Below are 21,474 nucleotides of genomic sequence, written 5' to 3' on the forward strand. Positions count from 1 at the left end.
AGAAAACTGTCTTCTGAAGAGTGACTTGGTAGAATTTTCACTGAATTATGTTATCTCTTTGGGATAGTTAAATTATGAAAAATTATTGGCAGCTACCTCTAACTTTCGTGTTTTTGTATAAACGATACTGAGGATATAGTACTGCCAGACGCCGTTTTATTATTTGTTATTTTAACTTTAAAAAACGTACATCCATATTGTGGCAGTAGTAGATGCCAAAATTGTGTTTGTGCTTTAGCAGAAATTCAGCAGTCCAGCAGTCTTCACTATAACTGACCGTGTCGCCTTTCCAGGCAGTCCCGTGGCTCATACAAAAACAATAAGACCATGTTTGCAAAGTTTACACTTTAAGGTCAGTGTAATGTCATGTAGGACATTTTCTAGTGCCCCTCCTATGCCTGGAAGTTTTGCTCTGTCTACAACAAAAATGCCAAACCCATTTGTCAGCATTTCGGTGACATAGCTGCATAATTTAGTTTTTCTTCTATATTCATGTGGGTGACTGGCTATTGAACATCATAGATGGTAGCAGTTTTTTTTTTTTTTTTAATCAAACATACTGCTTGAAAGGTTAGAGATATTCAGGATGTTTATCCAACAGAACTTATTCTTAAGAGTCCATCTGTTTCCATGGTTAGGGCTGGTCTGAATATGATTTATAATATATCAGGTACTTGAAGTATTTTTATTATAGTTATTTTTCCCTATGTTAAATCACTTCTGATCTACAGAAGAATAGTCGAAGTGAAGATCGGGTATCCTTGGTTAGCCGATACTTTCATTGAATTAATTTGTCTAAGTCACATGGCTTAGGTTCTAGGTGCCGTGAAATCAGACGACTTTGCTGAGATGAAAATTTATAGTCATATCATCAAATACTTGAAAACCTAGTGTCTAGAAACTAAGAGGGGTACAGAGATGTATAAAATAGTTCCTGCCTTCAAAAGGTTTATAAAAGATACTGTGATAAAAGTTTGATTTCATTTTTGAGAGCCCAGCAAAATACTCTATGCCAGGGCTATTTTGCATAGTTTCTCGAACTTTTACTCATACCGTCTGACCATTATTTAGCCATTTAATACGTTGGTTTGTTGTAGAATATGTAATACTGCTTTGAGTATTTTGTGGTGGATCTTCCTTAGAGCCTGTTTTCAAGTCAGTAATAAGACAAAGCCATTTCTACACCGTCCATTGTGTTTACATAGAGGCACACACGTGCACAGGGATGTGCAGACGATCGTCAGTGGGCGCCAGTTATCCCAGTTGCTGAGCTCTTACAGTGGACCGTGGTACTGAGTGCTTCTAGATTGTTTCATTTGATTTTTGCAATTGTCCTGTGAGAGGATCATCATTTCTCTTTGATAAATGAGGAAATCCAGAGAAGTCAAATAGGTTGCCCACATCACTTAATACATAAGGGCATCAGGAGCTGAAACTAGATCCAGATACCATTAAGCACTGGCCTTTTCTGCTGTAGCTGCCTGTTCACCAGATGATTTACTGTGCTTCTGTGGACTCTCTGAAGTGATAAATTATAAATGGAATTCCTGGTGTAATAAAATCATCCATATTTTTTCAACTCTGAATTGAGAGTAGTGCCCTCACCTGGCTGTTTGTTGGCATAAAATTGTATAAGCCCCTCTAACTGTGGTTCTTTTGAGATGAAACATTCAGCAAAGTTTTCCCTTTTTTTTTTTTTTTTTTGCTTAGACATGAATAGAGAGCAAAAGTTTGTATCATTCTTTAAAGAACTCTCAGTTTTGTCTTCTGGTGAACGTGAATATGCACAAATAATTATATTTTTAACAAATGGTTATCCTTTGTTTTTACCCCATGTAAACCAAAAATCTATTTCTAAAGAGTTTCTTCTAATTTAGACAGAAAAGGGGGAGGTTCTATGCAGAGGGAATATCTCTCTTAAGCCCAGGAGCTGATATTGTCATCCACCAGATACTGAATATTGATAGCCAGTCTGCCAGAAAGTTTAGTCTTCTCTCCAAATCAGTGCTAGCAAATTAACTATTTAATAGAGGATTTTGTTATTATTTTGTTTTTGTTTTTCAGTCAGTCGGAATGGTTTTTAACAGAAAGCCTGGTGGCTCAGACAGTAAAGAATCTTCCTGCAATACGGGAGACCCAGGTTCGATCCCTAGGTTGGGAAGATCCCCTGGAGAAGGGAATGGCTACCCACTCCAGTACTCTGGGAATTTCTGAAGAATTCCATGGACAGGAGAGCCTGGTGAGCTACAGTCCATGGGGTCACAGAGTTGGATACAACTCAGCGACTAACACATTGTGGGAAAATGCTATCCTGTGATTCTCAGTATTGGAGATCAACTAGAACCACTCAAATTGTTTCTACTTTGACTATCTCCACAGTTTTAGATATTAGAGACAAACATTTCTGATTTTAATCAGCTTTCTTCTGATTAGTTTTCTTTAGCTACAGGAAAGGAACATTTTTGATCTTTGTTCCTCTGGCCAAAATAAAGCTGTACTATTTAACATCTGTAGATAAAAACTCTCTACCGTGTGATAACAGAAATAAATTTCTAAACCTAGGGAGAAAAATCTGGGAGAGTGTATGATAATTTATTACAGTAAGGTATTTTTAAAAGGTTTATTCATGAAAAAGTAGTTATAAATACTAAGGAATTAACAAGTTCTTTATCAATCAGTGTGAAAGATCTCTCTCAAATAGAACTCCTTTATACAAGGTATTATATATCTCTCCATATCTATCATATGATGTGATGTAGTTACTTACTAAGAAACACATCATTGGCAAGGGCATCTTTGATCATTTTTTGTTTCATTTTTCCCTTAATGCATGGTATTCAAATAATTGCTTCTTCTCCCCATTGAATTTGGCTGAGGTGATGAATGCATAGCTTCTTATAAGGCAAAGTGATGAAAATATGATTTTAAAAGATCTTGTCATGGAACATTCTGGGATAAAGAAACGTACTATGTGATCATCCTTTGGTGGTATGTGTAATTTTTAAAATATATCTATTTATTTGGTTATGCTGGGTCTTAGTTTGGCATGAGGTATCTAGTTCCCTGACCATGGATCGAACCCAGACCCCCTGCATTGGGAGCACAGAGTCTTAATCACTGGACCACCAGAGAAGTCCCATGGTGGTCGATGTATTTCTAATCATACAAAAACAGAAAAGGGGATGATTTTGCTAAATTGCCTACAACTCTGATTTTACTTTCTAGACAGAAAAGAAAGATAATCAAAATCTCTCCTACACTGCCCTATTTGTGAATTGACTGATTGGGCCTGCCAAAGCTGAAGGAAACACATAATTTGGTATTGAAGATTGCATTAGTTTTTGAAAGAAAGCATTGTAATACATTGAAATTGTGTTTTTATAGAAACCATGACTTTATTGAATTAGACTCTATAATTAGGTCATAGTGCTAATTTGATCAGAATATTAATTAGGTCAGAGTATTAAAGTAACCACCATCTTTATTTAGTGAATTATAATCATAGAGGCTAGACCTAGAAATGGAGAAGGCACTGGCAACTCACTCCGGTACTCTTGCCTGGCAAATCCCATAGACGGAGGAGCCTGGTGGGCTGCAGTCCATGGAGTTGCTAGGAGTCGGACATGACTGAGCGACTTCACTTTCACTTTTCACTTTTATGCACTGGAGAAGGAAATGGCAACCCACTCCAGTGTTCTTGCCTGGAGAATCCCAGGGACGGGGGAGCCTGGTGGGTGCCATCTATGGGGTCACACAGAGTTGGACACGACTGAAGCGAGTTAGCAGCAGCAGCAGCAGCAGCAGCAGACCTGGAAAGGACCTAAGATCATCTGGCCTGGTGATTTTCAGTGCTGTGAAGAGTCACCATGTCTTCTTAGGAGGGAGGGGGCAGGGGGGGCAAACGGATGGATGGAGATTGCATAGGAAACACTTTCTAAAACAGATCCCCTAGGAATTCTCATATTCCCTGTGCTCCTAACTTCTTAGTTGGAGACTCACTAGACTGAATGAACTACCTCTATTACATATCCTTCTTGTGTGCCAGGCTGGAAAACAAGATTGGAAACATCTCATCTAATCCATCCCTCTTGTTTTATAGAAGAGAGAAACAGCCCCAGAGAGAGGAGATGAATACCCAGGTGTACACACTTTGTTAGAATTAGAGCCGAAGTATAATCCAGACACCCTGACTTCCAGTCCGTAGATAGGGCTCAGAGAGGAAGAACAACCCTACATTCCCACTGAGTAAGAAGGGGTATCCTTTTCTTGTTTTGAAAATTGTAATAGTTTTTTAAGCTCTCAAGTTTCTATTAAGAAATAGATTCAAACTGCCAGTTTCCAAATAGGCTATTTTGCATGTGAACTTTTACATTTCATTGTATAATGTTATACCTGGATTACAGCAACTTCTTTTGAGATTTGATGGGATAATCCTTAAATATAATCAGTCATCTTTTATTTTAACATCTTTCAGCCTACCCCATTTATATTCAGTTTTCATTTCTAGAGGAGAAACAAACTATAGTTTTCAAATATGTGAATTCCAGTCATAGATTATGAACTTAAAAAAGTAACTTTTTATTTAAAGTGGTATTCTTTTGAATATCCAGATATATAGCATCTGTATTATTGGTTTTGAATGTACTCCGACCTTTTTTAGTCTATGGGAAGTTTTTAGTTTGTGGGTAAAATCATCTTAGAGGTTTGGGACATCTTGAATCAAAATGATTAAATTTTTATCAACATAACTAGGATTTTGTGAAGTGTATTTAGAGATAGAAAGGGGAAAGAAAATGGGAACTAATAAAAGCCTCCAGCAGGAAGATATACAAACTATTTGTAAATTTCTATATTATCCAGATTACTCTTCTAAACGAGAATTCAAACAAGTATACTTTAAATCTCACAAATTTTTATTTTGTAAGTTATATTTATCAGATCATAGTTGATGATGAAAGATGAAATTCTAAGATGTTAAAAAGTACAGTGAAATTATTTGTCTTTTGAATGCAGAGTTGGATTTTTCTAGGGTTCTAATGTTCTTTGTATTACACTGGAATTAGACATTTTTCCATCATACACTCATTTTAAGGAGCTTTGAGAATGCTTTGGCATAGTTTATTTATTTGTGGTAAGTAGAATTAGGAAGAATCAGCAATATAGAATCCTAACAGTATTTGTGCATACTGTATTTAAGTGATTTTTATGCCTGTTTACTTTCTGTGATTCTTAAATTTTATAAATCAAATACCTTAGCATACTTCCACTAGAAATTAATTTATAATTGATTATTTATGCTGGATGAAATAGCAGTTTCATTTTAGTATTAATCCACTCAGATTAACTGAACTTTTATATCTACAATTCATTATATTACAACTTTTTAAATAGCATTTATAACAAAAGAATTTTTGTTTTATAAAGTATTTGTTACAAAAAAAAAAAAAAACACCATCTTGCCAAAAACCATTACAGTGTCTATGCATTGTGTATATTCCGTGATGTCATTGTTGAGATTTTGCATGTGGTTGTAGGTGCTCTTTCATACGTGTGTTTGTGGTGTTGATGTGGAATTGTTAACCATTGCTGCTATCACTTATTGTAGTTAAACTGAAAAACTGTGCGAAGAGGCTGTGCCGGTCAACATTTGTATGTGTGACTTGTGAAAATATGTACTTAGCTGTTTAATATTTTGAGCCAGCACTTCGTGGCCTCTACAGAAGGAAATGTTGTAATTGTCAGGTGATGCCAACGTCAAAGTCTTGCTTCATATTTATAATTCCAGCTTTCCTTCTGCACTTTCCCCAACTCTTTGAAAGGGAAACATTTGTAAAAAGAGAAAGCAAGAATTCTGAACTTTCCTAGTACCCACCCCGTCCTTAATTTTTTTTCCCCACTGATACTTGAGAAATTCCATAGAATGTCAATGTAGCAGCATAATTTTCCTTGATCTGGGTATTTTAGGTTGAAGAATATAATAAAAGAAGACTGTGGTGGCACATACATTATCTTTGTTGGTTATCATGCCATATTGTTTGAATTTCATTTAATAAGAGTATTTAGTATTTTCATTTTGTTTATAAGGGGCCATGAAAAGCCCAGCTTCCCAGATGGCTAGGTGGTAAAGAATCCACCTGCAAATGCAGAAGACACGGGTTTGATCCCTGGGTTGGGAAGATCTGGAGGAAGAAATGGCAACCCACTCCAGTAGGCTTGCCTGGGAAATCCCATGGACAGAGGAGCCTGGCAGACTACAGCCCAAGGGGTCACAAGAGTCAGACATGACTTAGCAACTAAACAACAACATGAAACCCCCAGAGTTCCCAAGTATTAACTTGTATATTTAGCATCTGCATAGACTTAAGATACCTGGTTGCCTTATGACCATCAGAATTCTTTCATGCCCACCTGTCTTTAGTTTGCTTCCTGATATTTGTGACTTGCCTCAACAATTCCCAACTTACTGTGACATTAGAACATTATTCCAGTGAGTTAATTCTACTTTATTAAAATTTAGTGGGGGTAAATTGCATATGTATTTAATATATTATTGGGCTTCCCTTGTGGCTCAGCTGGTAAATAATCCACTTGCAATGCAGGAGACCTGGGTTTGATCTCTGGGTTGGGAAGATTCCCTGGAAAAGAGAAAGGCTACCCACTCCAGTATTCTGGCCCGGAGAATTCCCTGGACTGTATAGTCCATGGGGTCACAAAGAGTTGGACACGACTGAGTGACTTTCACTTAAAATGGAAGGGAAATATAAAACGTTAAGAAAAAAGACTCTTCTTAAAGAACCTTTTCGTACCAACTTTGCAAAGCTCCTCACTTCAAGTGCAGGATTTCCTTCTGTCTGTTCAGTGGGTTTATACTTATAATATCCTTATAATAAAGGGACAGTCTTCCAAGTTACACTGAGGCTTTCTGTGTGACTGTCGGTGACAGGCAATACTGTATATGGAAACGTTGCTTCTGAAATTGCTGATTTAATTCTAAGAATATTAAAATGAATTCATCAAGGCCCCTGCCACTTCTTTGCTTATAGGAAAAAAAGGTGTATTTTATGTTGAGCCTTTTCTCCAGAATATGCTTTAAACATTTGTCACTCAATGGAGGTGACAAAGAAATAAAGGAAATTCAATTATGTATGTTCTAAAGAAGTTATGCCCTTGTCCAGTGGCCTCCGGAGTGACACAAAAATATTTCTTGTTTCCTGCATCTGGAGTTTTCAGGCGAGATCTTTGTACTTAGAATTCTGTTTATATGAACACCAAAGATTCTGGCGTAATATGTCCTGAAACGATGACTAATAGTTTCTATTAGATAGCTATGGATACATTTATTGAATCCTGCTCTTGGGTTTATTTGCCCTCTTTGGGTCTTTTGTACATTTTGTATGTCTGTCCTGAGGCCTTTATGCCTAGGGCAACTTTTTAATCAAATAATATATATTTATTAGGTTTCTAATTTATAGAGTTTGTTCTCACCATGACTTTAAACTTTATTTCATTGCTAAAGTTAGACATAGATTTGCCAGATTAGCCTCATAGTTTGGACATTTTTTGTTGTAACCTGAAAGTGTAGCTTATAACCCCATAGGCCTGTTAGATAATGACGAGAAACATTTTGGATTCAGTAGAATCTCGTATAGAAACTCATTTATCTGTTAATGTAAAGAACTTGGTGATTTCATAAAATGAATGCTGTATACAACTTAAGTTCTTCCATCTTTCTTATAAGAATGACTTTGAGATTCTTTTTATTCTACCACTTATAAGTTAATTGGAAATAAAAAGATAGGTTTACCAATTTAGTATAATTTAACACTAAGCATCTGTTTAGAAATGTAATTAACACAGTTAATACTTAGAAAAGTCATATGAAAAAAATACAGTACTGTTCTTTGAAGATGGATTTATTTCCCCGCTTTTGATGGATTGTCAATTTGAATATATATTTTCTGGCCACTTAGCTTTTAATTGATTTACATGAAAAAAGTATATGTGTGCCTGTTCACTCAAACCATATTTAAAATTCTCTTTTTAAGCTGCTACAATTATAATGTATGAAAGAAGGAAGAGAAAGGTGAATTGAGGAAGAGGGAAATTTCTGTTAATATTTAAAATGTGTAACTGTGATACCCTTGGTTAATTAATCCTCTGCCTTTTGATATTTGTAATAATACAGTGTTATTAAGAATATACTGTTGGTTTCATTTTTGTCTTGCTGCTCACTGATCTTTAACACCAAGATGTTTTCATCTTTATCAGTTCAGTTTTTGCTTCATATTTGTCTGTGTACCTGTGCTCTAAATAAAATTACAGTTTTATGTCCCAGTGGCTTATTCTGTTATGTGATAATGGTTATCTCTAATGTAGTGTGACTTTCTATTGTTTTCAGTATTTGTTGGTACAGCCTAAAACTTATAGAAATAAAAAAATCCAATAAAATCAGTTAATGAACATCAGTGATGTCTCTATAATGAGAGCGTGCTTTAATCATAGTGTTTTATCTGTGGTTGGGTATGACTAGTCTTCATTCATTTACTCAATGGTTTTCTGCAAAGCTGGCTGATTTTTATAGCTACAACAAACAGTTTAAAAGGCAAGTTAAACCGCATTTTAAAAAAATTGTCCTGGTCATCGTGCATTAGCCCAGGTTATAGTCAGTGCAGACCGAGCAAAGCATTCCGCATCAGTTGTTTTCTAACCACTGAGGAGGGGAAGTCACGCAAGGAGTGTTTCTACATGTGAGCGGTCAGACAAACTCCTAAGTAGGGAAGACGCTTTCGGAAGGCATGTTTAGCTAATTAATCACATGCTTCCTGGAGCCCCAGGCCTAACAGTCCTGTTGGTGGAGCAGAAGTCTCCACTGCAAACTCTGTCTTTCTGTCCATCTATGGAGCTGTGTCAGCCAGCTGTGTGAAGTCATACCAAGCTAAGTAGATGTCAGGTTCTAGACTTCATTTGTAGGAAAAGTTTTCTGTTCAGATGCAGTTCTCTGTGTGAATCTGTTGCGTTTAGCACATTTGACAATGTTCTTGGAATAGGAATGGTTGTTCAGAATGATTATCAGTTTCAGACATCCTTGTTGTGTCACTAAAATTACTTAATAAAGAAACCCCCAGAACATATAATTTTCTCTCTCACAGTTCATTATTTTGCAAAAGTGCAAATAAATTTCTTCCATATCTGTGGATAGTCTCCCAAAGTATTTATTCATAGAAAGCTGAACATTCCAAGTAGAAATAATTACTGTATTTTTGTATTATAATACTTTAAATTGTATTGGAAACAACTTTATAAATGGTTATAACTAAGTTTGTGTTTTTAGAACTCTAGACACAAAGGATTCATCTTTAAATGTGTTTACAAGTTAAACACTTAAAATGTAACAAATTTTATTTTCCCAGTAGGGGAAAAATATTAGAATTTAAGTTGAGGAATATTTACCCTACAAGTCAGAAAATGTTTTCTTTTTAAAAGTTTTATTCATCTATTTTTAATTAATGATAAGCTTTTCTAAGAAGGTTTCAAATTACTAAAAATAACTAATATGTATAAAATATTTAATGTTGGTACTGTATCTAAAAGGTAATGTTTAAAAAATATTGAATTTGGTGGCAAACATTTTCAGACTGAATGTTTTTTACTTTATTGAAATTTATAATGATCTAAAAATGTGAAAGCAATAGTTGCCTTCCTTTTTTAAGCATTATTTACTCTCTTGGATAAATTTTATTAGAGTTTTGATTTCCCGGTGCCTATAGTTATGTTTATGCTATACCGTAGTCTGTTAAGTGTGCAATAAGCTTTATGTCTAAAAGAACAAGTGTGCTTCTCCATAGTGGCTGGACCAATTTTCATGCCCACCAACAGGGCACAGTTGTTCCTTTTTCTCCACATGCTCACCAACGCTTATTGTTTTTTGTCTTCTTGACAGGTGTGAGGTGATATCTCATTGTGGATTTGATTTGCGTTTCCCTATTGATAAGTGATTTTGAGGATCTTTTCATGTGCCTGTTGGCCATCTGTATGTCTTCTTTACATCATGCTTGCTTTCTGGGTTCCTTATTTTGTTAATTTGTCCCAAGTTTCGCTTGATAGGTTGCAGCTGTTAGTTAGACTTTTGTTTTTGTTTAACTTTTTCTGGCTAATACCTTTTGTTTACTCTCTTATTTGAAAATACATTCTAATAGTTATTTCTTTCATGTTTTTTTGTTTTTAACAGATTTAAATATATATTTTTAATATAAAAAATTAATTCACATTGGTCATCTCTCCCTTTTTTTCTTCTTTGTTCCTTATCCTTCCCAAAGAGGATGAGATCCTAATCATATTTTTTAATATCTTTCCTCTCCTCTTTTTCCCTTATTATTGCAATTATGGGGAAGTTTAGTTGAAGATTTTGTTCTATCACACCCCATCTCTTTTCAGTCTTAACTCCTGTGTTGAGCTCAGTTGCCACATTACCTGGTGTTAGGAGTAAATGACCTGCTTCTCATTCACTAGACCTTGTACCCAGTCTCTTTCCCTCTCTTTGATTCAGTTTTTCTTTTGTTTGCAAATATCCATGAGTTTTTTTTTTTTTTTTTTTTTTTTAAGAAAGGGTGCTTGGATGATACTCTTTTTATGATTGAAAATACCTTTCTTTTTCAAGTGATACTTTAGTTAGGTAATAGAATTCTTAATTTTGGTTGTTTTCCCTCACAACTCTGAGTAGACTTGAGTCAATGTATTTTAGTATTTGGTATCACAGCTGAAAAATCTGATTCTTGTTACTATCCCGATGGCTCTCCACACCCCCTGCACCAGAAAGATGACAGAATTTTCTTTTTGGTCTCAAGCTTTGGAAATTTCACCAAGATATGTTTACGTATGTGTCTTTCCAGTGTGTGTGTTTTGACAGTTCATGAACCTTAACACTCTAAGGATTAAAATCTTTCTTTGATCAGTGGGGTTTTCATATATCTTGGATTATTTTATCCTGTTCTCTTTTTCTTTTAAATTCTTATAAGATGGGTTTTTAGTTTCATTAATCTGTCCTGTATGCCTCTTAACTTCACTCTCATCAGTTTTTTATTATTTTGCCTACACTTCAGGGAAAATTCCTTCCTAGTAACTAATTTGTCCTTTAGCCATGTTCATTCTAATACTCGGCTCTTGGGAGAATTTTTAAAATGTGTTTTTTCCATCATTTAAACTTTCCAGGATCTTTCTTGTTCTTCTCTTTTCCTTTTTTTTTTTTAAAAATTAATTTTTAGAGTATAGTTGCTTTCCAGTATTGTGTTAGTTTCTGCTGTACAGCGAAGTGAATCAGCTATACATGTACATATATCCCCTCTGTTTTGGAGTTTCTTCCCATTTAGGTCACCACAGAGCAGTCATTAGAGTTCCCTGTGTTATACAGTATGTTCTCATTAGTTATTTTATACTAGTGTCAATAATTATATATGTCAATCCCAACCTCCCAGTTCTTCCCATGCACCCCCTTTCCCCCTTGGTTCTCTTCTCCTTTTACAATAAAAGCTGTTCTTGTTTTAAGTATGCATTATCCTCTCAAACCTATGTATTGATCTCTTAAATTCTTTTTTTTTTTTTCTGGTTTTCTGAATTGTCTGTTTTCAGGTAGAGGATAGGGAACATGAAATTAGTTGCTCTGCTTGTATAACTTGGTAACTTCCATGCTTTTAAGTTTTACCCAGTTGCCAGGTGATGCTTGTTTGTATGCTCACATTTTAAAATGAAAGTCTAGGTTTAACATTATTGATAGCTTATAGGGATTTCCTTAGACCATGTTCAAGGGTCCTGTTTGAACCTGGGCAGAGCTCACTTTTGTGGGTAATAGTTGAGCACAGGGTTCTGCAGCTGGACTTCACCCAGTTGTAATGCTGGACAAAGAAGTGTCCATGAAGAAGCTTCCCTGCACAGTATAAAATAGAAGATAGGCTGGGAAGCCAGGAACCCTCTCCAATGTAGACACAGCAGAGATGCTACTTGAGAGATGGAGTACCTTGGGGGTTTCTTACTTTTTATAGCTGCTTTCCTGTTTTCCCCTCTCTATCCAATGGGGCTGCCCAGAGTTACCTTAGGCAGTGCCCCCTTTTCTCTCTGACCTTGGGGGTAGCAGCCTTCCACTGCAGATCCACTCACTTTACACACTGTGCTGTAAATGATGTAAGTGGAAGCTGTGTATAGAAAGTAGGATAATCATTCAGATCTGGCCATCCTTAGGCTCTACTCCCACAGCGCCTCCTAACTCTGAGCTCAGAGTTTGCCTATTCTCTAGTGGGAAATCATTCAAAGGCTTCTTTAGTAGTCCCTTCTTTTCCTGGTATTCAGCTGTTAGTTCTTACTTTTGTTTGTTTCTCCATGAGGATGCTCTCCTAAAAATGTCCCTAGCACCACAGCACTACAACTTATACTCAGAATTTTTAAAAAGCAGTTAAAGAGACATAATTTAATCCTTAAATACAGTCATGAAGGAACCGTGTATGCTGTTTATTTTAACAAATTTCTTTTCCCATTATGTAAGTATACAAGCATTCTTTCCCTGTTTCTTTATATACTAGGACTTGGTTTCCATTTTCAGTGTACAGACTCTGTTTCTGTGATAGAAAATTAAATTATTTAAGCCCTTATAATTGTTTAATGTAATAATTAAACTTAGGCATCCTGTCTTGTGATGTACTCTTTTCTACTCCTATGCATATTAAAGTGATAGGGACTAGGCTGTGTTGCAAATAAGTCATTTTTGTATTGTTGTTCAGAAAAGCTATAGTGAAACTATAGTGGTTATTTATTTATTTATTTATTTATTTAATTTTTATTTATTTATTTGGCTGCTCTGGGTCTTAGTTGTAGCATGTGGGATCTAGCTCCCTGACCAGGGATCGAACCTGGGCCCCCTGCATTGGGAGCTCAGAGTCTTAGCCACTGGACCACCAGGGAAGTCCCTATAGTGGTTATTTAAATCAGACTTATGAAGGTTAATCTGAGTAAATTTGGGAAGCAAGGATGTTTCTCAGAAGCACAAATGGCTAGTACCTAAATTGTGTTCCTTACTAAACGCTGTATCCCTGTAGTACCTGATTCCTTTGCTGTAGTGACCAGAGTGCAGTCAGCAGGACCCAGGAGCAAACCAGGAGTTGGCTCTAATATTTTCCACCTCCATGACTTGGGACAGCACAGTGCCTGGTACAGAGAGAGTACCTCAGTAAATACTGGATTAATGATGTATGAACTTACTAAGTGTATAAGGTTCAGATTCCTTACTGTAAAATAGGCATAACAGTAGGATTGCTTAGAGATGCAGATAATTTATATGATCCTTAGCATATAGTGAGCATTTAATTAGTGCTGGGCATAATAGTAAATTTTATACTAGAATTCTTTCATTAATATCAAGCAAGTCCCAGAAATAATACAAGCTGTATGTCGGTTTAGGAGGGTGGTGAGAGGAATATGTCTGCATGTCTCAGCTGCTTTGTGAAGCATTTCTAGCATTGTTTCTGTCTTTAAGCATTTATTAAAGCATATTGTGTGTTCAGCAATTCAAAGCCAACTTAAAGCGTGAAGACACAGTCTTAAGGAGCCTATAAACCAACTGAAGAGATCTCCCGGGCACAATTAGATTATTAGTTCTAAGGAATAAGAAAGCAAATGTGGGGCTCATACCAAAAGCCAGAATAAGGGAGTTGGATTATATGGGGAACGACTTTGCAATTGGAATTGAAGAAACATGCTATTTGATTGACGCAAAGACCTGAGTGAGATTTCTCAGGGTGTGGGAGGGTGTGATGTGGTGTCCTGGGCACAGGTGGATGCTGGAAAACAGGAGGCTGGTGGTTTGGGTTCCTCACTGGGAGCAGAGACAGGTGAGGTGAGTCACATACAAGCACTTTGCAGATCACCTTGGTAATGTGTTAGCTTTGGGTTTTGCTATTTCTCAGCCTTTTTGAGCCTGGTTTGAATACAGAAACATTCCAAAGTGGGTCAGAATCACTGGTTAGAGTACAAGTTGGCATTGTTTTAACTTTGCAGTGGTTTTTACCTTGACTTTTTTTTTCTATCGAAAGACAACAATTTGAACAGTTTAAGCCCAGCTTTAGTAGATCACAGAGTGTGAAGAAAGGCCAGCTAATGGTTGTAGATTTAGCTGTCTCTTTGGCAACCAGTGGACACATTGAAAAAGAGGAGTCTTCATCTAAAATCATTTAGCAGTTATAATTTACAATCTATTCACTCTCAGATGTGGACCTGACTGGTGTACCCCTTCTCTTTCCCTAATATTCTACTTGACCTTCCATTCAGATTCTAAGCTAGCAGATGGGTTGTGGAGTCAGGGTTGAAATCTCTCTCTTTATCAGTTTGTGAAAAGAAATAAAGAAATATGCTAATACCATTTAATTTGAAGCTGCCCAGAATGACACATAACACTTTTGAGACTATTACAGAAAAATAACAGTTCTTCATGTGCTTAAGGTAAAGAGAAAGAATGTATAACTTGTCTTCCCTTTTCTTTCCCTTCTTTCTAGCTGAAATGCTATTTTTTTTCAGTGAAAATTTTGGAATCATTCTTTGTTTCTCCTCATTCGTATTTCCACAACTGTTACTGAAATGCGTGCATTAGTGCATCAGTTAGTATATATGGGGGATTAAATCCAAGGATACTGCATGATGTAAAGCTATAAATATTGTTTCATACTATATTCTAATATAGATATACTTGATAGAAACTTTCGTTTCTTAAAGGTTGTCTCTTAGAAGTTTTCTGTTATTTAACATGATCCAAAGATTTAATTCTCCAAAGATGGGAATGGCAAATTATTTTAATGCCTTTTATTGTTTTTCTTTCTAGCCTATTCTACTAAGCTCAACAAATTTCCTGTATTTAATATTAATGATGACTTGAATGATCTATGTACCAGTGCAGTAAGCCCAAACACGACCAAAGCCACGCGGTATGCCCTGAATGTGTGGCGATATTGGTGCATGACCAATGGGCTCAAAGATCACACAGACATCACCAAGGTAAGAAACTCTTGACTTGACTTCTCACAGCCAGCTTTACTGAGCTTGCCTGTGTCAGGCAGGGTGCTAACCATTGCGGGGAACATGGAACAGGTGCTTTCTGTCTGGGGAAACTTTGAAAAAACCCTAAAATAGAAAAATAACCACAGTACACAGCAGAATTTAAATGCCAAAAAATCCAGATGGGTAAATTAATTTGACTTTGTTTAGACTGACAAAGGAATTGATACTTAAACTTAATTTTGTATTTTGAGAGAGAGGTAGAGTTTCAAGAGAATTGGATAGAGACATGAGTCTTCTAGATGAATCATGTAAGAAAGAGTAAAATTCAGAGGGACATATTCACCTTCCTGCAGCAGAGGCTTTGTGTATGGGAACAATGAACTATAAAGCTAGATTCTGATAACCCTTAAATGCCAAGCCAAAACCTTGTGAATATTGGCCACTAAAGTTTTTTCCTGTGTTTCTTTATAAGGAGAGATTTTATTTGAAAGATGATTGCAGGAGCAGCAGGGAAGGGACTGTCATAACTGGGAGAACACTGACCATAGGATCTGCAAATGTCTTAAGGGTCAGATGAAAGGGAAACACTGAATTTTTTTTTGAACAGGAAGCAATGTAAGAAATGTAACATTTTAGAGCAGTTAACTGGAAGTGATGAGCAAAAATGTATCTGGTAGATTCTTAATTTTCCCAGTTGTAAAACAAGCTCTTAAAATCTCTTCTGACTTGAAATGTTTGACATTTGTTAACGGAAGGGAAAATTCTAGGATGTGTAGAGACAGATGTCAGAAAGAAAAATACCAATACAGTATATTAATGCACATATATGAAATTTAGAAAGATGGTAATGATGACCCATTACGCGAGACAGCAAAAGAGACACAGATATAAAGAACAGACTTTTGGACTTTGTGGGAGAAGGCAAGGGTGGAATGATTTGAGAGAATAACATCGAAACATGTCTGTTACCATATGTGAAATAGATTGCCAGTCCAAGTTTGATGCATGAAACAGGGCACTTAAAGCTGGTGCACTGGGACAAACCAGAGGGATCGGATGGGGAGGGTGGTGGAGGGGGCTCGGTATGGGGGACACATGTAAACCTGTGGCTCATTCATGTCAGTGTATGGCAAAACCCACCACAATATTGTAAAGTAATTAGCCTCCAATTAAAATAAATTAATTAATTTTAAAAAATGTAGAACAAGAGAGGTATAAAATCACCATAGAGCACCACAATGATAATTGCTTCAGGCAAGATCCATTGGTAATGGCAAAATTAGTGGTGAAAGTGTAAGGATAAACAGGATTTTTGTGTTGCATCAACGTAAGACCCTCTTAAATATGTACTAGAGAGAAATAGTAACTATTCAGATGCCACTTTCATAGTGATCAAGATTAATATTTCCCATGTGCCTAGGACAACACATTGCATGTATGGGATTTTTTTCTTAAAAATTCATAACCTCAGTGTACTCATGATAAAAAAGCAGACAAATCCAAATTGAGGAAAATTCTACAGATTGCTTAACTGGTACTCTCCAAATGTAGCAAGGAATGTATCAAGGTCACAGAAGATATTAAGAGAGAGAAATGGTCACAGTTTGGAGGAAACTAAGGCGTGCTGCAGTCCATGTGGTCTCAAGAGTCGGACATGACTGAGCGACTGAGCTGAACTGAAGGAGACAGGACAGCTAAATGAAATGTGGGACTATATTGGTACAGGAAGAAAATTTTACTGGAAAAATGGGGAAATATGAGTAAAGTCTGAAGTTTAGCTAACAGCATTGCAACAATGTTAATTTCCTGGTTTCAATAACTGTTCTGAAAGATATTAACATTAGGAGAAGCTCAGTGAAGATTAGTTGGGGATTCTCTCTACTATTCTTGTAAGTCTAAAATTATATTAAATTAACATGTTTTTTAAGACCAAAAAAGAGAAGAGAAATATGTACTTTGATTTGGATATGTTGAGTGTAAATAAATAATAGTTACATCTACCAGATGTATATGTCAAATAAACATTTGGGAACATGAGTTTAAAACATGGGGGAAATATTAAAGCTGGAAGTCTAAATTCAGAGGTGTTGCAAATAGAAGTCAAAGTTGAAGCCTGTGTTTAGGGTACCAACAAGAGATGAAATAGGAAATCCAAGTTTCTACTTCTGGAAGCATAGTGCCCTAGATACTGTGAGGGACCTTTGCAAAAAGAAATGGAGTCATCCAAGGGCTGAAACTGAAGTGGTGTGAGCAGTAGGCACATATGAAAATCAGGCTCTCCCCTCAGGGCTTATGTTAATAGCAACCATTGAGGAAGGGAAACCACTAGGAGCCAAACTGAAGAACCCTTTATTGAGAAGACCCTGAATGGGTCTAAAGAAGTTCTAAGTCAATAGCATACTCTGGCTCCTTGCAGAGTCATATGCTAATAATCTTAGAAGGGAAACATCCAACATGTAGGTGCAAATTTTTCACAGGTTAATAAAGATCAAGTAAATATGTGCTCATAAAAAAAAAAAAAAAATCACGAGCCACTTAAGGAAATAAACCACCATGAATGAGAATGATTAGAAACAGAAAGTGGATTTAGACAGCAGGAACTTCAGACAGTAGATTATAGGCTAAGTATGTATGTAATGTTTGTTGAAAGAATAAAAAGAATTATAACAATGAACGAGCAACAGCACACTAATCAAAATGACCCAGCAGATCATTTCCACCTGTGATCATAAGGGAATAGAAGGGTCCAGAATTACCCTCCGCAACAACCAGAAAACTGAGCAAAATGTTTGAAATATGTCTTCCGACAGAACAGGCAACACAGCCTTGATCCCTAAAATGAGTGCCACCACCTCTCAGGCTTTCTGCCTGGAGACAATATCTAAACTGCGGGGAAGAGAGGGGGAACCCAGACTGAGCCTGGCAGTCTTGCTGAGTTGAGGGGAGACAGAAATCAGAACTCAGGGAGGATGGGGACATGAGAACTAAAAAGAAATTACGACATTCATTGAAAAGATGGAACAAATCCAGAATTAAATGTTAAATCCATAGCTTCTAGCATCCAATCAGAAGTTGCTATTCATAGGAAGAAGTGTGAACATGTAACCCATACCCAGGAGAAAAATTAGTTAAATCTTTCACTTCCAACCAATTTGGAGGAGATTGCTCTCCTGCCAAAAACAACCAAAAAGCAGACAAATGATATAACTAATATGTAAGTTACTGTATAACACACAGGGCCATGATGTCTGAGACATGGGAAACAAGGTGAGCCTTAGGTGTGTCCCAGCTTGCTGCCTTGAGAGAGTCTGCAGGGCTGTGGTGCAGGGAGAGGGCATGCAGGCAGAGCCCAGCACACTTGCTGAGTTGAGGAAATGGAGCTAAGAGTCCAGAGAGACCCAGGTGACTAGGACTGTCATGACAGAATATTTGAAAGTAGAGTTACCCAGAAAGAACACCTGAGAGAACTGAACACATTCCATCTCAAATGTTGAGCTGAATACTGATCAACACCTGCGTGTGAGGGAACTGCCTGAGGAGAAGAATGAAAGGTGTTAGTGCCTGGAGCTCCACCGAGCTGGAGATGGTGCCTTTCCCCACCAGCCAGACTGGAGAAACCTCAGGATTCACGCGGTAGAGTATTCAGAAAGGTCTTGCATCACATGTGGAGAAGAATTAGCCATGGATTGAACTCTGCTCTGATCCCACCCAGCAAATCTTAAAAGCAAGACCCAGCTACATGAAAAGGTAGGGTATCACTCATCATCGGGGAAATGCAACTCGAAACCACAATGAGCTATCACCTCACATCTGTTAGCATGGCTATTATCGAAACATGAACTAGCATACAATCCTTTATCTAAAGGAAGTGAAAACATTAACTCAAAGAGATATATACACCTCTCTGTTCATTGCAACATTGTTTACAATAGCCAAGACATAGAAGCAGCCTAAGTGTCCAGGAAGCAACAGTTAGAACTGGACATGGAACAACAGACAATAGGAAAAGGAGTACATCAAGGCTGTATATTGTCACCCTGCTTATTTAACTTCTGTGCAGAGTACATCATGAGAAACGCTGGGCTGGAAGAAACACAAGCTGGAATCAAGATTGCCAGGAGAAATATCAATCACCTCAGATATGCAGATGATACCACCCTTATGGCAGAAAGTGAAGAGGAACTAAAACGCCTCTTGATGAAAGTGAAAGTAGAGAGTGAAAACTTTGGCTTAAAGCTCAACTTTCAGAAAATGAAGATCATGGCATCTGGTCCCATCACTTCATGGGAAATAAAAGGGGAAACAGTGGAAACAGTGTCAGACTTTATTTTGGGGGGCTCCAAAATCACTGCAGATGGTGATTGCAGCCATGAAATTATGGTGATTGCAGCCATGAAATTAAAAGACGCTTACTCCTTGGAAGGAAAGTTATGACCAACCTAGATAGCATATTCAAAAGCAGAAACATTACTTTGCCAACAAAGGTCCATCTAATCAAGGCTATGGTTTTTCCAGTGGTCACGTATGGATGTGAGAGTTGGACTGTGAAGAAGGCTGAGCGCCAAAGAATTGATGCTTTTGAACTATGGTGTTAGAAGAATCTTGAGAGTCCCTTGGACTGCAAGGAGATCCAACCAGTCCATTCTGAAGGAGATCAGTCCTGGGATTTCTTTGGAAGGAATGATGCCAAAGCTGAGACTCCAGTACTTTGGCCACCTCATGTGAAGAGTTGACTCACTGGAAAAGACTCTGATGCTGGGAGGGATTGGGGGCAGGAGGAGAAGGGGACGACAGAGGATGAGATGGCTGGATGGCATCACCGACTCGATGGACGTGAGTCTGAACTCCAGGAGTTGGTGATGGACGGGGAGGCCTGGTGTGCTGTGATTCATGGGGTCACAAAGAGTTGGACACAACTGAGTGACTGAACTGAACTGAAGTGTCCATAGATGGATGAAGAATATATGGTGTACATACACCATATTACTCAGCCATAAAAGGGAAGAAAATCTTGCCATTTGCAACAACATGTTTGGACCTCGAGGGCATTATACACTAAGTGAAATAACTCAGACAGAGAAAGAAAAATACCACATGATCTCACTTTTATGTGGAATCTAAAAGCAAAAACCTCAGAGCACACAGAACAGATTGGTGGTTGCTAGACATTGGGAATGAGGGGTATTGAAATGGGTGAAGGTGGTCAAAATGCTTGGGGATGTAATGTTATAGCTTGTTGACTGTAGTGAATAATACTGTATTGTGTATTTGAAAGTTGCTAAGAGTAAATCTTAAAAGTTCTCATTATAAGGAAAAAAATTAAACTATATGCGGTGATGGCTGTTGACTAGATTTATTGTGGTGATCATTTTGTAATATATATATATATTTCAAAACATTATTTATATAACCAAAACTGATACAGTGTTATATAGAAATTACATCTTAATTTTTTAATGAAGAAAAAGCAAGACCCAAAAGGATCCAAGGGTTCTAAGTAATTTAACTATGTCCTAGAGCAAACCTTAACAACATTTATAGGATTATAAAAATATCCAGACCCCAAGAAATAAAATTCAGAATGTCTGGCAACTAAGCAAAAATCTGCACACATGCCAAGAAGCAAGAAAACATATCACTTAAAAAAATGAATCAATCAAAACCAACCCAGAACTGACACAGATTTTAGAATTAGCAGACAAGGACAGTAAGCAGTTATTATGAAGAAGATAAAAGCACATGAAAAGATGCTCAACTTCATTAGACCTCAGGGAAATGCAGGCCTAAACCACATGAGATTCTACTTCACATTCAGTAGGAAGATTCGAATGAAAAAGAAAAAGATAATAACAAGTGTTGAAATTGGAACCTTCATCCGCTCTTACATGGTCCTGGTGGGAAAGTAAAATGATGCAGCTGCTTTGGACAGTCTGGCAGTTCCCTGAAAGTTAAACGTAGAGTTACTGTATCCCCCAGAAATTCCATTCAAGGACACAAACTCAAGAAAATTTAAAACATATATCTGCAAAAACCTGCACACAAGTGTTTGTTGTAGCATTATTCACAATGGCCAAAATATGATCCAGACAACCCAAATGTCCATCAGCAGATAAATGGATAAACAAAATGCGGCATATCTATACAATGGAATATTATTTGTCAACAAAAAGAAATGAAGTACTGATACATGCTTACAGCATAGATGAACCTTGAATGTGTTATACTATATGAAATCTCAGACACAAAAGAACAAGTATGTCTTGTTCCATTCCTGCAAAGTAGGTAGAACAGTCAAGTTTACAGAGATAAAAAGTGTAATAGAGATTACTAGGGGCTGGCAGGAGGAGGAAATGTGGAGTTACTGTTTAATGAGTACGTTTCTTTTTTAAAAAATTCTGGAAATAAATAGTGATGATGGTTGCACAACATTGCGAGTGTACT

The 21,474-nt window shown here is 36.9% G+C and overlaps 1 protein-coding gene and 1 non-coding gene across 3 annotated transcripts in view; one reads left to right on the plus strand and one right to left on the minus strand.

Moving 5' to 3' along the window:
• KIAA1958 (KIAA1958 ortholog) overlaps window positions 1–21,474 on the plus strand; it is a 72,800-nt gene that overhangs the window by 34,812 nt on the left and 16,514 nt on the right. For both annotated transcript variants that reach the window (XM_040239346.1, XM_040239345.1), the window contains one exon: window positions 14,858–15,030. In XM_040239346.1, coding sequence (XP_040095280.1) covers window positions 14,858–15,030 — 173 coding nt within the window. The remainder of the gene's footprint in view (window positions 1–14,857; window positions 15,031–21,474) is intronic.
• TRNAG-CCC lies at window positions 12,876–12,948 on the minus strand. Its single transcript has one exon. It is a non-coding gene; the product is annotated as a tRNA-Gly (tRNA).

Source organism: Oryx dammah, unplaced genomic scaffold (genome assembly GCF_014754425.2).
Source record: "Oryx dammah isolate SB20612 unplaced genomic scaffold, SCBI_Odam_1.1 HiC_scaffold_1, whole genome shotgun sequence".
Taxonomy (NCBI): Eukaryota; Metazoa; Chordata; class Mammalia; order Artiodactyla; family Bovidae; genus Oryx; species Oryx dammah.